Genomic DNA, 16016 nt, shown 5'->3' on the forward strand with positions numbered 1-16016 from the left:
CTGATGTCACAGCAGGTGAGAGACCTCTTCAAAGAACTCTCCTAGAATTAACTAATTACACAAATAGTGATCAGGGCTAGCCTTAAGTGGTTAGTACTCACAAGAGTGGAGCCTGAAAATTCCTGAAGAGGAAGTTCAGTCTACAGGGTGCCAGAAGAGTGGGTTGTGCCTTGAAAGGCCATTGGCATCTTCAGCTCCTGGATGCAGTGCTCTGAGCAGCTGGATCTGTTTCAGCAGTGGGGGATTAGATCTGGTAAAAACAACCAAAACAGTGCTGGATTTACATCTCTCAGGAAAGAAATGTATTTCTTCCTCAGATCCCTTCAATGGGAAGACATTTGGGAATGTGCTTGTTACCAGTGGAAAACAGGATTCCTTTCTCCCTCAGAAGTTTGGTTTTAATGAGGTTTCATGGACTAGAGGTCCTGTCCTGCCCTGTGGCTGGCACTGTCTTGTGCCAGTGATAGACACTTTAGAGGGCTTGGGCTCTCAGGGAATCCAAAACTCTTTCCTTCTAACAGGCCTTGGTTTTCCTTGATTTGTTTGTCAGGTGCTGCAGACCAAGGCCAGGTGCCTGTTCATGTCTTCTCTTGATTTTCATCTAAAGAATAAATTGTCAGGAAATGGGAGAGATGTTCTGCACCAAATGAGAGCAGCTATGTGTCTGTCCAGCCTCCTGCAGGCAGTTACAGTTTTGGTCAGCACTGTACATGCTATATTAAGCTCTTCTTTCCTGTCTGACAGCAGAAAGCTAAATTAACTTGGCAAGTTGTCCCCCTTCAGCAGCTGTGCTTCCCAGCAAAGATAAGTGCAAGAACTGTAATGGATACTTTGGAGCAGAGTTTAACACTGCTTAAAGGGTTTGTGCCCCTAAAGAAACATTCTTTACAGCGTGTGTCTCTGAATTTTTGTTGGTCTCCATTGATCTGAGCACTGCTGCTAAGTTTACTCTGGTGGGTTTTTTTGTCTTGACCCATACTCTGCAGGCAGAAGCTCCTAAAAAAATGGAGTGCCTGGCACAAATAATAAGTCATTAAAATCCCTGACTTTTCCTGGATAATTTGCTAGACATTCACACCAGAAGTACAGCCCTTATCACTTCTGTTCCATCCCTAGCAGGCAGAGATGCAAATCAGACTGTGCCTGTCTTCACTTGGACACATAACTGTGCATTGCCTTTCTTTCTGAGCTGCTTGAGAATTTCCTGGTAGGCCTTTGCTGCTTAGGAACCTTGATCTTTGCCTTGACAGCGTCTTCACACTGAGTCAACAGTGGCCCACTTAGCACAGCTAAATCTGTTTTCTTTTTTGTGCTATAATCAGTATCCTTCCTAAATTGCACTGTGTTTTGGAAGGTAGAATGGGACCAATAGAGCAGTCCATAAATTTAGCTCTGACCCTTCAGGAACACAGCTGGACCTAGGGCTGAAGAGGATCAGGAGGCAGCTTCTGTTGGTTCTCAAGTGGCCACTGTTTGTTTCTGTAGCAGATAGGAACATGTGTCTGCTGTGTCACCAAGGACTGCGTGGGAACAACGTGTTCTTCACCATCCCTGGCTGGAAATCTGCAATTTAAAGTCTATTCTTGGCTTTTCTTGTGCTGATTCTGTCCATACAGATGCTACTGGTTGAAGGGATGGGGGTAATAAAAACAACTCTCCTGGTTCTCCAACAGATCAAGAAGCAAAGGCTCTGGGACAAGAAGATGGCAGCGCTACACCAGCAGAACAAAATGATGGCCAGAAGGCAGGAGACAAGAGGGATGTACGGTTGCCACAGGCCCCTCAGCCCAAGCTGAATGGCCAGCAGCAGCCATCCATCTCATCCCAGTACAGAGCAATGATGCCTCCTTATGTGAGTGATGAACAGTTTTTAAGCAGCAGGGATTGGTTTTTGGCTAGTGGGATTTTCTTATGCCCCTTTCTCTCTCATCCATGGGATTCTTACCTGCTGGAGGGGCAGGGTTGAAAGCCAGCACCTCACAGGATGTGGCTCCTTGTTCCTACAAGGAGTTTGAGCAACAAGAGTTGATTAACACTTCCAGTCACTTCCCCTTGGGGACCTGAGGTCACCCATTTGTAATATTAAGCAAACAGTTGTGAGTGAAGAGTCTTGTTTTATTTCCATTACCTCCTTTGATGGTCTCAGTGTACTTAATACAGTGATACTTTTTAATGAATGGCTTCTGTTTTTAATCCCTTTTTAGATGTTTAATCAATATCCCAGAATGGCATATCCTCCCTCCATGCAAGGTCCAACAAGGTTTCCTAATTCTGAGCCAAGCAGGTAAGAAACCTACAGGTGGTGGTGGTTTTTGTCTAGGTATGAACTTTGTGACTTAATTTTAAGAAAGAAATCATTTGCCCTGAGTATCTCAACAGTGATTATACACTGCATAAGAACTGACACTGGTCAGTCTCACAAGTTTTGCTTGTGTGGAGCAGTGCCTTGGAGTGTCTGGAGTTTGTGAGCTCAACTGCAAAACTTTGGGCAGTTCTGCATATCACAGGGTTTTGGATTGTGAAGAGCAGGAGTCACTTGCAGGAACATCTTTGAAACTTAAAACCAGTATTTTGCCCATAAAAAGACTTTTTCATTGTTACAGTGAAAGGAGTCAATTCCTGGTTCTCAACTTTGATGCTTTCCAATTAAAGTTGAGCTCTAATGCACTATAAAACTAATATTCCACTTTTCTATGTGTTTTTCCATAGTGAAGGATAGCTGTGCATGAGAGAGTAATTATTTGAATTCTGGTATTCACGTGAATGAATGAGAGTTCACTGTGCTTGAAAAAACAGTGCTGTATATATCAAATAATGGTCCTACAAGTTGACCTTTTCTCTGTCATTTGTGGATAAGTAGTGACAGTGCCTTTTGTTTCTCTCATTTTTTAGAGGCCCAAGGGGAAGAGGCCCACCCTCATGGTGCTCAGAACCTATTGAACGTCCATCCATTCTTAGTGCTAGTGAACTCAAAGAGCTTGATAAATTCGATAATCTGGATGCTGAGGCCGACGAAGGCTGGGCAGGTAACAACATCAGATTAATGGTCTGTTATTTGCATGCTGAATGTTTCTGAAAGATTAATTGAACTTTTGTTTATGCATCAGGTGCTCAGAGTGAAGTGGATTACACTGAGCAGTTGAATTTCAGTGATGATGATGAGCAAGGAAGCAGTCAGAAAGAGAAGGAAAGTGGGTGAGTTGGTGTTGCCAATTAGATGTGAAATGTCACTTAACTAGGTTTTTGAAAGATAAAATGAAATGAGTGCAAGTACTCATTCCAGTAGCACTAATTCCAGTAATTTAATACTGTATTCAATTGCATAACTGCCTGCAGACTCCAGCCAGCTGGGTGTGGAGTAGAAATTATCCTGACTAAGAAACACTGAGGCTAAGAGATAAATCACCAAATACCTGTGTGGAATACACATTCTGTTTTTTCTTATTTCTTTGCACGTAGTGATGAACAAACACCATCAAAAGAATCCCAGAGTCCTGATGGCCAGAAGGAAACAGAAGAACAGACAAATGCCAAGTCTGCCACCCAGGTTTCCACAGCAGCAGCCAAAGGGTCTTACAGCAAAAGCTCTCAGCTTGATCAGGTTTGTGTGCTCTTCTCTGCAGCTCCTGTGGCAGCAGCCTTGTCAGGAGAGCTCTGACTCAGGTGTCTTTCCAAACTGTCAGGTCAATTAAGGTTATGAACATGAGGGAAGGCATTAGCTGCTGAAAGCATTATCTGAGCTGTGCTAACTGATCAGGTGCTGCTCAGACAACTTAGCTGCCTCTGGTAGCAGCACAAAAATAGCATGGCTTTATGTAGTGAGTCCTGCCCCACACCCCTGAGGGGTGAGAGCTCCTGTGTCAGGCACTCTGACAGGCTCAGTACTCTGGTGTGTCCATCCCTGTAACTGAATGAAGCCATTCTGCTGTTTATCAGGTTTTCCAGTGGATAAATAGCCCACATAATTTTCATGGGTGTGGGGATTTTTTTAGTATCACGGTCCACTTTCTGTAGTGCAGCTTAGCTGTGAGTTCACTTCTCGCACTAATGGATTTTATACAGGCCATGTAGAATCCTTCAGCTCGGCCATTTTTGGTTTCCTCTAGTACAGGAATATTTCCATCCACCTCAGTTTATGTCTGCTACAGCCCAATTTCCCTCCCCACCCAGGAAAAGCTACTGTGGGTTTTGAAAATTTCCCAGAAATATTTTCTCTTGCCACCAGTAATAATGAAGATGGGAAATCTGGGATGGTTTTATTTGCACTTTCTCTCTGTATTAAAGATCACAGTGTTCTTTAAGTTTGATGCTACATTGAATCTAAGGAAAAATGGTGCAGGAACATAAAGTTAAATTGTTCTGCTCTCAGTACATAAAAGTGAAAATGTTTTTGCCCTTGTTTTGCATGAAGATTTGTGTTGAGTACAGATGCCTTATTAGGTGTAGTGTCTTAATGCAGTAGAAAAGAGTAAATCTAAAATTTTTTCAGTTTGGCTGTGGTTAGAAGCTGGCTTAACCCTGGTGTTGTGTTTGATCCAACAGGATCGAGGTCCACCACAGCCTTCTGTACATGAAAGAGGTGGCCCTGTTCTTCCTCCAAAATCTATTCTACCACCGGTAAGAAAAATGAGAATTGTCCTTATTTCCTAGAGTTAAATTCTTTAATGCAGTGGTGGAGGGATTTAGATGAAGAAAAATAAAAATACACTTCACATAGTGATAAACCTTTCCTTTAACAAGTAAAATGATGGTAGTGCCTGGGGCTGGTAGGAATGGGACCCCAACACAGCCGTGCTGCAACTGTGTAAAGCTGTCCTGTCTTGTAAGTGCCATGTGAAATGCAGGAGAATTTCAAGAGCTTTTAGTTATCCAGCCCCACTTGGGAACTGGAGAGGACAGGAACACTGCTGGGGGGATGGCTGCCAAGACAGATGAAGAGATGAAGTCCCAAATGAAATGTGAACTAAAATCTCCCTTATCCTGAGCTACCTTGAAATTCCTTGGCTCCTTGAGGCACTTTTGTCTTGAGATTTAGAGCAGCCTATAACCAAATCTAAAATATGTTTGTGATCTTTGCTGTCACTTTGCCGTGATGGGGAGGAGAGCTGACGTGAGCCCAAGTGATTCTCTACCTCCTTTCTGAGCTCAGGTTGTGAGAGTCTTAACCATATCAGGAAGGTGGGGGCTGGCTTTTTCTTCCAGGTCTTGCTTTTTAAAGATGCCATGCAGATACACGTGTGTTGACAAATAGTTAAAATGTAGTATTTCTGCTGGCTGCTTACGTAACCTGTGTTCAACCTGATTTTCTTCTTGCAGCATCCTCCTCCCCCTGATCGCCAGATGGGAAGGCAGGGACCCTTTCCCCCTAAACCAGTACCAGATGAAGATGAAATTTGGAAGCAGAGGAGAAGGCAGCAGTCAGAGATATCAGCTGCAGTGGAGCGAGCCCGTAAGCGGCGAGAAGAGGAAGAGAGGAGAATGGAAGAGCAGCGAAAAGCAGCTTGTGCTGAAAAGCTCAAACGGTTAAACGAGAAATTCGGCTGCATGACAAAACCCTCCCGGGAAGACCCTCTGAAAGAGAGAGAGAGGGAGAGGGAAAGGGAAAGAGAGAGGGAAAGGGAGAGAGAACGGGAGCGGGAGAGGGAAAAGGAGAGGGAGCGGGAGAGGGAACGAGAAAAAGAGAGGGAGAAGGAAAAGGAGAAAGAGAGGGAAAGGGAGAAAGAAAAGGAAAAGGAAAAAGAAGAAAAACTGGAGAAGGTGAAAGAACAAGAAGTAGAGAAAGAGAAAGAAAAAGAGGTGGAGAAAGAAGAGAAGGAGAATGAGAAAGAGAAAGAAGAAGAGAAACCAGCACATGAGGTTCCTGAGCCTGTAGAACGTGTGGCAACACCTGTAGTAGAAAAACAAGAAAGTGAAACCAAGAATAACAAGGAAGAAAAAGGTATGCTTGCACACAAGTAGGAGTTGTCCTTCTTAAAGCTGAGTCACAGAGCATAGCTGTTGTCTAGAAGTCTCATTTGCATACCTAATTAACCTAGTGCATCTAGACCAATTATTTTCCTGGCGCATTACAGCTGATAACTGTCCTTTGAGCTAAGCCTGTTTGCCCAGCTCATCAAAAGATTAGGGAAAAAAATGGCTTCTGTGATTTAGGCTGGACTTTGAGGAGTACAGAAAGAAAAGCAGGCTTTCTTCTCTTCCTAAAGAAGGGTCAGCCACCCATGTTGCTTAAAAAGCAGTGCAAATTATTGCAGCTGTTCTCTCCTTTCAGCAAGCCTAGAGAAGTAGACACAAAGGGCACCTATTTAAATGTGGTGCATTTTTTGAATGCCATGAGAAAACTGATAGACTATGCTTGGTAAGGTTATATTCTATTTAAATGGATAAAATTGATTGTAAAACCAAACCTTAGTTCATAAAAAAAAGTTGATCCAAATGCGATATGGTGTCATTGATACAGCACTTCTTAAATAGCTGCAACCTAAATGCCAGTGGTTGATTTCCCAATGTATATAAGTTTAAAAAGGACAGAGATGTATTAACAACAGTTCTTTTGAGGGGCTGTCCTTGACTTTTTGTGCCTTTACTGGTTTTGGAAACTGAGATTGTGAAGTTAGAGAAGGCAGGTATTTTAGAACATTCTTTAGCTGACATCCTGGTAAAATTGTCAGTTCTAAGATTGATTGTTGTCTAACATAGGTGGGGTTTTTGTTGTTTTTTTTCAGAAGATCAAGCAGTCTTTACTCGACAAGACAGTGGTCGGAATGAGAAAGAGGTTTCACAGGTGACTCACGAGAGTGAGCCGGACTCAGGATCTCAACCTCGTCCTGCTGTTTCCTCAGGCTATTCTAAGCAGTTCCAGAAGTCATTACCACCAAGATTTCAGAGGCAGCAGGTAACAAACCAGTTCATTTAAAGGAGGTTCATTTAAAGAGTGCTGTGTTCTGCCTCATGCTGAAGAAGTTGATCATAGGAGTTTCAGATTAATCCTGAGCTTTTGGTTTCTAGCTTCTAGAAAATGGTATTGGCAGGAATTGCTCTGCCTGAAACACTTCTTGTCACTTGCAAGGTTTGTAAGTGAGCAGAAGGCAGGAGAGGCTTTAAAGCTGGCCCACACTGGCATTTTCCTGGGCTTTGCCTGTGGAACCTGAAGTGTGATGTCTGATTATTTCTGCAGCTTTTCCTAAAAGGGTGTGACACAGTTGAACGTGGGTCCTGTGGTCTGAGGAGCACTTTGCATTAATGACATGCACCAAGTATAGGTTGTTGTGTGTCTCAGCTGCACACCAGTTAGGCTGTAGCTATTGTAAATTGCCCAGTCTGGTTTTCTCCCTTTTCTCCTAGCTCATCCTGACACATGTTTACAATTAACTTTCAGAATACTTGCTGTCCTGGAGATAATTGTGCTTGTTGCTTCCAAGGGTTATTAAAGCTGTGCTCAAGTCTTCAACTTATCAAAAAGTCCTGTAACACTGGTTTTCTGGTCTGCAGGAGCAAATGAAACAGCAGCAGTGGCAGCAACAGCAGCAAGGTGTCCTTCCACAGTCTGCTCCCTCCCAGCCTTCGAGTGGCCCTGTCCCACCACCCCAGCACAGACCCCTTTACCAGCCCATGCAGCCCCATCCCCAGCATTTGGCTTCCATGGGCTTTGACCCCCGCTGGCTCATGATGCAATCCTACATGGACCCACGGATGATGTCAGGAAGACCTGCCATGGATATGCCTCCTATTCATCCAGGTAAACCTGGAAACATTTTTTGATTGTTTAACTTAATTTGGTTTTGAAATAGAAGTCTTTTCTTGACCACGCTTTGTTTAGTGGCTGGGTGGGTTTTTAAGAAGAAATCTACATTATTTTGTTGTTTGGGACAAAATAGACTGTAGTCATATGTGGCTAAAATTGTAGTCCTATGAGAATGTATACTTTTGACAATAAAGTAAAATTCCAGGTGTCACACTGCAGGCATTTGAGTGACAGTTAATATGATTAAGAATGTCAGCATAAGCCTTCCTTTGTTGCAGACAGAAAGCTGGCAAGAGTTAGGTTGAACTGAGGAAAAGTGCATTTACCATTTGTGTTTCATTACATCTTAGCACTTGGCACTACATTGCTTCCTAAAAAAATCCCATCAAAGTTTGCTATTTTTACATTACATGTTAACAGCTCCAGAGTCTTAATAAACTTGTGGTTTCAGATTCTTCACTCTAAAAAATATTTTTTAATTTGTGGACTGTCCATCTGATTTGCAGTTAGGAAAGGTGTTGGGCATAAATAATAGAAGGCTGTCATGTAAGGTCATGGAGATACCTGCTCAACTAAAGAGCAAGGGAAAGGGTATCCTCAGTGGGTGCAGGGAATGAATGGAGGAAATAGCAGGCTAAGCAAAGATACTGAAAACTACAGAATTTCTTTGAAATGCTACAAATAAAAAAAATTGGAAAATAGAGTATAAAAAACTGCCTGTGTGTACACTCATCTTGCCTTTTTCCATGCAGCTGTTACAGCAGGAACTTCATCCATGAGTTTAAGGGTCCACAGGCTTGGTTCTTTGCATTCTATTGAAAGCAGACAGCTTTTTCCATTTGTTGGGACATAGGGATACAAGTGTTGAGCGTGATTTAGTCATTCTGAGGTCAGCAGGCAGGGAACAGACATTTGGTTTCAACACAGAGAGTCAAAGGGAAGGAGATTGGAGGAGAGACAATAGTGTTCCTTGATACCTCCTAACAGGCTTTGTATTGAGGTCGCTTTGCCAATGTGAAGTTTGTTTCAATTGTTGAACTTCACTCTGCCACAGGAATTATGCCTCCCAAACCTCTGATGAGAAGAGAGCAGCTGGAGGGCTCAGCAGCTGGTTCAGATTCGTTTGAGCACATGGCTCGCTCTGCAAGGGAGCACAGCGTGCCTCTGTCCGAGCCACGCATGATGTGGGGCTCAGACCCCTACCCCCACGCAGAATCTCAGCAGTCCAGTTCTCCTCCCAAGGTGTTAGAAGAGCCTGATGATTTGAGGTAAGTTGTGCCACTTACCCAAGTCACACAGCTTGCAAAATGCAATTTTGACTGACTGGGTTGTAGTTCACACAAAACTTGAAAGGAGGAGTTGTGACTGGGGGACGCAGGGTGCTTGGTGCTGTTGTACAAAACCAGAAGACATGCCTGCTCTGTAACAGGGTCTAGAAAGACAATTTACTCCTTGTTTAGGATCATTAGCCTGGATGAATGGTGATTGCCAGGATGCTTTGAATTTGCAGTTTTGTAGAACATTTCTACAATGTTCTCTGTTCTCCCCATTTTAGAGAACTTTTGTGTTTGTTTCAGAAGTGGTGTGTTAAGTACGAGTGGTATAAAGCAAAAGTCCCTTTCAGCCTCTGCTCCATGGGGAATTGTCAGGAGTTTCCTGTGCTTCTTACGAGTATTCAGAAATTTTTGCTCTGCTGCCATCTGGATAATAGTGGGTGGCTTAATTAAAAATGATTTCCTATTACTTCCTAGAGCTGACATAGATCCTTGATAGAAAATTATTTGATTTGAGTAATTATGTATGGATAAATTTTTCCCCCACATGCTAATATTCTTAATTGCTTTTTGCTTAGGTCTGAGGCACACTTGGAGCAAGAGCGAGTTGCTGTCCCTGCCAGTGCTTATCCTGTAGAACACAACCAGTTGGACTCTCATCCAAAGACAGAATTTTTCAGAGAATCAGGAGAGGTGGAGGTACAGAAGTTCCCAAGCAGGCCTTTGGAAGATGTACAGCCTCTCCAGACTGACACACCTAACACAGCAGTTAATTTTGAAGGAGTGAGTGAGAAAGTTACACGTAGTTCTCCAGAAGAATTGGTGCCTGTGGGAGAAAGTCACTCTTCATTAAAGAGAAGCATTTCCCATGGTTCAAGTCACTCTCTAAAATCAGAAGACCAGAGGAGCGAAACAGCAGCAAATATCCCTAAATTAAGTAACAGACCTATTGAGACAAAGGAGACAATTGAGAGACTTGAGATTAAACCGAAAAAAGAAATTTTGATCACCAATAGAACATCAGAAGGACCAAAACCTGAGAAAACTTTCAAACCTAAGTCTGAAACAAGATGGGGTCCTAGGCCAGGTTACGGCAGGCGAGATGAAGGTGGCGACAGACCGGTGAGAAGATCGGGTCCTATTAAGAAACCTGTGCTTAGGGACATGAAGGAAGAGCGTGAACAGAGAGAAGAGCGTGAGCAGAGAAAGGAGAAGGAAGGAGAAAAGCCAGCTAGTGAAAAACCAGGCAGGCCTGAAAAAAGTGACAAAAAGGAAGCACCTCAGGTGCCACTGTCTCAGGCTGAGCCCGAGAGATCCGCCTCCAGCAGCGCTCCTTTGGCTAAGAAGATAACCCAGGATGCTGCCCCAGCACCAGCAAGCCAGGAGAGCAGTCAGCCCGAGGCAGCAGCTAAAGCTGTGGTGCAGCCCCCTGGGCCTTCAGGGCAGCAGCAGCTCCCAGCTGCCCAGCCAGCCACTGCCCAGCTGCCCCCGGCCATCCCGCAGCCCCCGGCCGCCCCGCCGGCCGCTCAGCCCCCGCCCCACCCGCAGCCCCCAGCTCCCCCCAGCAAGGAGGACAAGCAGGCTGAGAAGGTGGTGAGCAAGGAGGTGGTAGAGAAACCACGCCTAGAAACCAGGCCAGTAAAAAGAGAGCCTGGCTTACCACCTAGGACATACTGGAAGGAGGCCAGGGATAGGGACTGGTTCCCAGAGCAGGGATACAGAGGCAGAGGTCGTGGCGAGTATTACTCCAGGGGCCGTAGCTACAGGGGTTCGTACGGGGGACGTGGTCGGGGCAGTAGAGGCCATAATAGAGAGTACCCACACTACAGAGATCCTAAGCCTAGATCAGAGCATGTGCCTTCAGGGCCTGTTAGGCAAAGAGAAGAGAGTGAAACTCGTAGCGAGAGTTCTGACTTTGAAGTAATCCCGAAACGGCGGCGCCAGCATGGCTCGGAGACAGATTCTGACAGCGAAGTACACGAGAGTGCAAGTGACACCCTGCTCTCAGACAAAGACAGCATCATCAAGGGCAAGCACCCCAAAAGAGAAGAAAGAGCCGATGGCAAGAAGCCTCCAAAGCCTCTGTCGTTCAAACCCGAGAACAATATCAGAGTAGACAACAGATCCCTAGAAAAAACATACATCAGAGATTATGAGAACAAGCCCAAACCAGGATTTCTTCCTAAAGGAGAACCTTCTAGACGAGGCAGAGGGGGAATGTATAGACGTGGTGGCAGGGATCCCGGGGGACGTCCTCCACGTCCATCCACAATAAGGAGACCAGCCTACAGGGACAATCAGTGGAACCCCAGGCAAACAGAGATCATTAAACCAGAAGATGGGGAACCTCCGAGAAGAAACGAGCATTATGGCCCTATACCAATTGATAAAAGACCTCCAAAATTTGAGAGGAAGTTTGATCCAAACAGAGAGAGGCCACGAAGGCAGAGGCCTGCCCGGCCCCCAAGGCAGGATAAGCCACCACGCTTCAGGCGCCTGAAAGAGAGAGAGGCCGCATCCAAGATCAGCGAGGTGGTGACCAGCTCCACAACGAGTGCCACAGTTAATAATGCAGTTAATGAGCCCTCCAACCCTGCTCTGGATGTGTCAGGAAGTAAGACACCAGACTTGTCCAACCAGAATTCTTCAGACCAGGCGAATGAAGAGTGGGAAACGGCCTCGGAAAGCAGCGACTTCAATGAGAGGCGGGAAAGGGATGAGAAGAAAACAGCAGATGCTGCAGCACAGGTTGCTGCAAAGGCAGGAGAAAATGCTGGAGCTCCAAAGAGGGAAATAGCCAAGAGAAGCTTCTCTAGTCAGCGGCCTGGAATAGACCGTCAGAACCGACGGGGCAACAACGGGCCAGCTAAGCCAGGGAGGAATTTCTCAGGGCCCCGGAGTGAAAGGCGGAGTGGTCCCCCTCCCAGAAGTGGAAAAAGAGGGTGAGTACCCAGCCTCTGTGAGGAGGCACACAGGGTGATGGTCTTCTGTTGTCCTCTTGTGGTTTGAAATCATAAGCAGTTAGTTTAGATCCGTAGAGTGGTAAAAAAGACTTTGATATGTGCACCCGTGGCTCTGTACTTTGTATTTTTTCTGTTTATATACAGACACCTGGAACCTGAAGCTGAGAATGGAGTGTTCTTGTATGCACAATGCTAAAAAAGCCTAACTTTAAAAAATGGCAGTGCTGTTTCTGACTTGAGCTATGTTTCTCAAGATTTGGATGCGAGCAGAAATGTTCCTGTGAGCAGTTTTGCAGTTAATGTGTAAATTGCTGCGTTGCATTTTAGATTAATCAGCTAAAACAGACAAGCAGGTTGAGAAATGCTTACCATTTAGACTAAACTTTATTTTTCCATATGCTTAATTGGATGGAAAAGTCAGTAGAGCATTTGATATTTCCCCAAAACACCTTTTGCTGTTGAGCTGCTCATTAGGAACAGAAAGTAAAAAGTCTGGACCCTACTAAGAAGTCAGTAAACACTTACAGCCCTGCAGTGGGATCTGAATTTGATTGTTGGCTGCCTCCTGAGTGTTCTCTGTGGATTAATTTTCAATTTTTTTCTAACACAGGCCATTTGAAGAGCAGGCAGCACCTGTGCCTGGTGTTGATCCTGCCAATGGCAACTCTTTACATCAGGAGGATGGAGGTGTCACTGCTGCAGGACAGAAAACCACCAAGGATGCAAGTGGCAAAAAGAGAGAAGAACCAAAGGCTGGTCCAAAGAAGCCTAAGGAAAAAGTGGATGCCTTGTCTCAATTTGATCTTAATAATTATGCAAGTATGTATTGATAATATCCTAATAATTTTTAATAGTTCTGCTAGTTTTGTTGCATATAGAGATAGATGTTTGAAAACTTTAGAAAAGGGGATATTTTTAGATCAACAGAATAATTGTACACTTGAGCATGGCTATCTTTGTGATACCTAATAATGTGTGTGCCTGTAAAAGGTGCCAAACCTAACTGTGTGTTATGTGTAGATGAGAACAATTTTGTGCAGTCATAACCTTTCATTCCTACCATTCTCCATCACATTCTCATAAATTAGTTAATTTTCAAAAGTAAAGGCAGTGGTTATCACTGCTAAGCTTAGACCTGCTATCTGGGAGGGTTGTTCATTATTCATTACTATGTTTTAGTGATTTCCTGGAGAACCTGGTACAGGAAGCTCCAGTTTTTAAGTTCTTAAATATTAACTCCTTACCTTTGAGCTCAGCAGCAAAGCACTTGGCAAGCAGAAGCTTGCCATTGATCAGGGCCCCCATCTGTGTCTGTGGGGAAGTAACTTCCACTCCAAAGCCTATTTTGGCTTGGTGCATTGCACCTGAAGCTGTTGAAACAGCAGCATCTATACCTTTCCTTTTCCTATAGGTGTTGTGATCATTGATGATCACCCTGAAGTGACAGTAGTTGAAGACTCCCAATCTAACTTGAATGATGATGGTTTCACAGAAGTGGTGTCTAAGAAGCAGCAAAAACGCTTGCAAGATGAGGAGCGCAGAAAGAAGGAAGAACAAACAGTGCAGGTACAAGACCAGCATTTATAGTGGGGGAAAAAGCTGCTTGCAATACTGGGAATGTTGTCAAGGGTGCAGAATATTCCTTCCAAAAAAGCTGTGTTTTCTCCTTCTAAATATAACTACTTAGTTATGTTTAATATTGTAGTTGTTCATATTTGGTAAATAAAATTCATTTTTATTTAGTCACCTTGGGATTCTGTTCTTCTCAATTGGGCACTGGCAGGCAAGTGGAATTGGCAAACTGATAAAAACACCATTTTTCATACTGTGATAAAGATTTACCCTATTGCTTATATATCAGTTGAATCCAAGAAAAAATGGATGAGAAATCATTGTTCCTGTGGTTAAATACCCCCCAAAAAATTAGTTTTTTCATGTAAAGCTGGGTTAATTAGTTTGCTTTCTGCTTTTTGCACTCTGCAATTGCTGTCTGTTCACATTGTCACCTGGAAGAATAAAACTGACTTCTCCTTACAGGTTTGGACCAAAAAAGGATCAAGCGAAAAGGGCCGAGGTCAGAATTCCAAGCTGCCCCCCAGATTTGCCAAAAAGCAGCAGCAGGCAGCAGCTGCAGCTGCACAGCAGGCTCAGGCTCAGGCCCAAGCTCAGGCTCAGCCTCCCTGCCCAGCCCAGTCTCCAGCCCAGCCCCAGGCTCCTGTTCCTGCACAGAGCCAGGCTGCAGGAGGGACAGCCAGCACAGACTACACCGTGTCAGGCAAAGTCCTGCAGAACCCCCAGCCCCACAACGGCCTGGGAGCTGAATTATGGGACAACAAAGTGCCTCCTACAGCAGTTCTCAATGACATCTCCAAAAAATGTAAGTGCTGGCTTTTGGGTTTGAGGTGGGGGGCAAGCATGCATTGTGTTTATATGTATTTATTGTGTTTGGAGAAAGCTGATTGCCGGCTGGCTCTCTCTGGTTTACCTGCAGATGGATTCTGCACAGGGAATGAGGGCAGCATACCCAAGTGCAGTATTGTAGCCTCCAAAAAGAGAGTTTTGCAATATATTTATTAGTCAATATTTTATGTTATTGTGTTATTCACTCACAAGAAATGAGCAACTGTCACTCCCTTGAGGAGTCTGTTTTGTCATTGGTCACTGTTCCAGACATGAGAATTGGCCCACTGGAAATCAGCTGAATATGTAGCACATTTTGGACCACTGAATAGGTTAATTAAAGCTTATTTACTCAGGATATCTGTAATTTCATTCTCAGTCAATCAATGCATTGATTTGAATACCTCTAGCAACACTGAGGGGTTTTTTTTAATTCTTTCTTTCCTTCATTTCCAGTGGGACCCATTAGCCCACCTCAGCCACCTTCAGTCAGTGCCTGGAACAAGCCTCTGACATCTTTTGGTTCAGCTCCATCTCCAGAGGTAAGAATGAGGGGAAAGAGTACCCAAATTATACCTCACTGGGGTTGGGTACAGATTATTCATTTATCCAGAAGTGCAAATACTTAAGCTGTTAATGTGTGTAGACTTCCATGAAGTCAGGAGATAGTACAGAAGCATGGGATACAGGCTGGTGATTTTTTAATTGCAGCAGGGAAAAGCTGTTCTCTTGATAATAACTCAGCCATTCACAGATTCGGTTGAGAGCTGTTATTCATTGCATTTCCAAAAGAAAAATATTACCCAGTTTGCCTGTTCAGTAATGTAGACAGAAACAGGATGTCTCCAAGGAACTTAAAGGGGTTTTGTGTTCCTTAAATTGTAGATACAAAAAGCAGTCAATGCCTTATAACTACATTATCTGTGGATATTCCCATGGAATTTGCATAGCCTTAAATTTAACATTTAAAGTGCTGTGGTTTTACTTTCGTGGTATTTTTTTGGTTCTTAATTGTTTAAAGCTGCAGGAATGTTGAGGCAGCTGTCATAGGAGACCATCTGAACTGCCCAAGAAATGTGGAAATACTTCTGTATTTCTTACGGTTTCTCTTGAATTGAGCATTAAGTTTTGAACTTCCCAGAGAACCTTGTGAACCTGAATTGCACTTGTTCCTCTTGGTCTTGATGGTGTTGAAATATTTCTTCACTGCTTTTTTCTTGAGCTCCTTTAACAATAGAGATTTGAGGAGGAGGAAGTGTACATTCAGATGTTGTTTATTCTTGCAAATCTGTTGCAGTCACAAACAGTATCTCTGGCAAACGATAAAACCTTCTAGTGGTTTTCAGCTGAGCATGTTTTGTGCTCTTTTCTGAACCATTCTCATTGTACTGATAGAGAAATTTTTCAGAATGGGTTAAATGTTTGCTTTTTAACCAGGGGACAAAGCCTGGACAAGAAGGTGGAGTCGATCTTGGTATAGAAACCATTCAGTTTGGAGCCCCAGCTTCCAGTGGCAGTGACAATGAAGTTGGTCCTGTGCTTTCTGAGAAATCCACTGACAAATTACCAGAACCCAAAGAGCAGAGACAAAAACAACCTCGGGCTGGACCCATCAAAGCACAAAAGGTAAAAGGTCAT

General features: G+C 44.0%; 1 protein-coding gene across 4 annotated transcripts in view; it reads left to right on the plus strand.

Annotated features, from left to right (window-relative positions):
• PRRC2C (proline rich coiled-coil 2C) overlaps positions 1 to 16016 on the plus strand; it is a 68624-nt gene that overhangs the window by 24108 nt on the left and 28500 nt on the right. For all 4 annotated transcript variants that reach the window (XM_058843324.1, XM_058843327.1, XM_058843325.1 and 1 more), the window contains exons 6-21: positions 1674 to 1852; positions 2205 to 2284; positions 2893 to 3026; positions 3108 to 3195; positions 3460 to 3601; positions 4543 to 4617; positions 5317 to 5938; positions 6723 to 6892; positions 7489 to 7735; positions 8796 to 9009; positions 9594 to 11957; positions 12589 to 12797; positions 13390 to 13544; positions 14016 to 14355; positions 14835 to 14920; positions 15816 to 16004. In XM_058843324.1, the coding sequence (XP_058699307.1) occupies positions 1674 to 1852; positions 2205 to 2284; positions 2893 to 3026; positions 3108 to 3195; positions 3460 to 3601; positions 4543 to 4617; positions 5317 to 5938; positions 6723 to 6892; positions 7489 to 7735; positions 8796 to 9009; positions 9594 to 11957; positions 12589 to 12797; positions 13390 to 13544; positions 14016 to 14355; positions 14835 to 14920; positions 15816 to 16004 (5294 nt within the window). The remainder of the gene's footprint in view (positions 1 to 1673; positions 1853 to 2204; positions 2285 to 2892; positions 3027 to 3107; positions 3196 to 3459; positions 3602 to 4542; positions 4618 to 5316; positions 5939 to 6722; positions 6893 to 7488; positions 7736 to 8795; positions 9010 to 9593; positions 11958 to 12588; positions 12798 to 13389; positions 13545 to 14015; positions 14356 to 14834; positions 14921 to 15815; positions 16005 to 16016) is intronic.

The sequence above is a fragment of the Poecile atricapillus genome, chromosome 7, assembly GCF_030490865.1.
Source record: "Poecile atricapillus isolate bPoeAtr1 chromosome 7, bPoeAtr1.hap1, whole genome shotgun sequence".
In the NCBI taxonomy this organism is placed as follows: Eukaryota; Metazoa; Chordata; class Aves; order Passeriformes; family Paridae; genus Poecile; species Poecile atricapillus.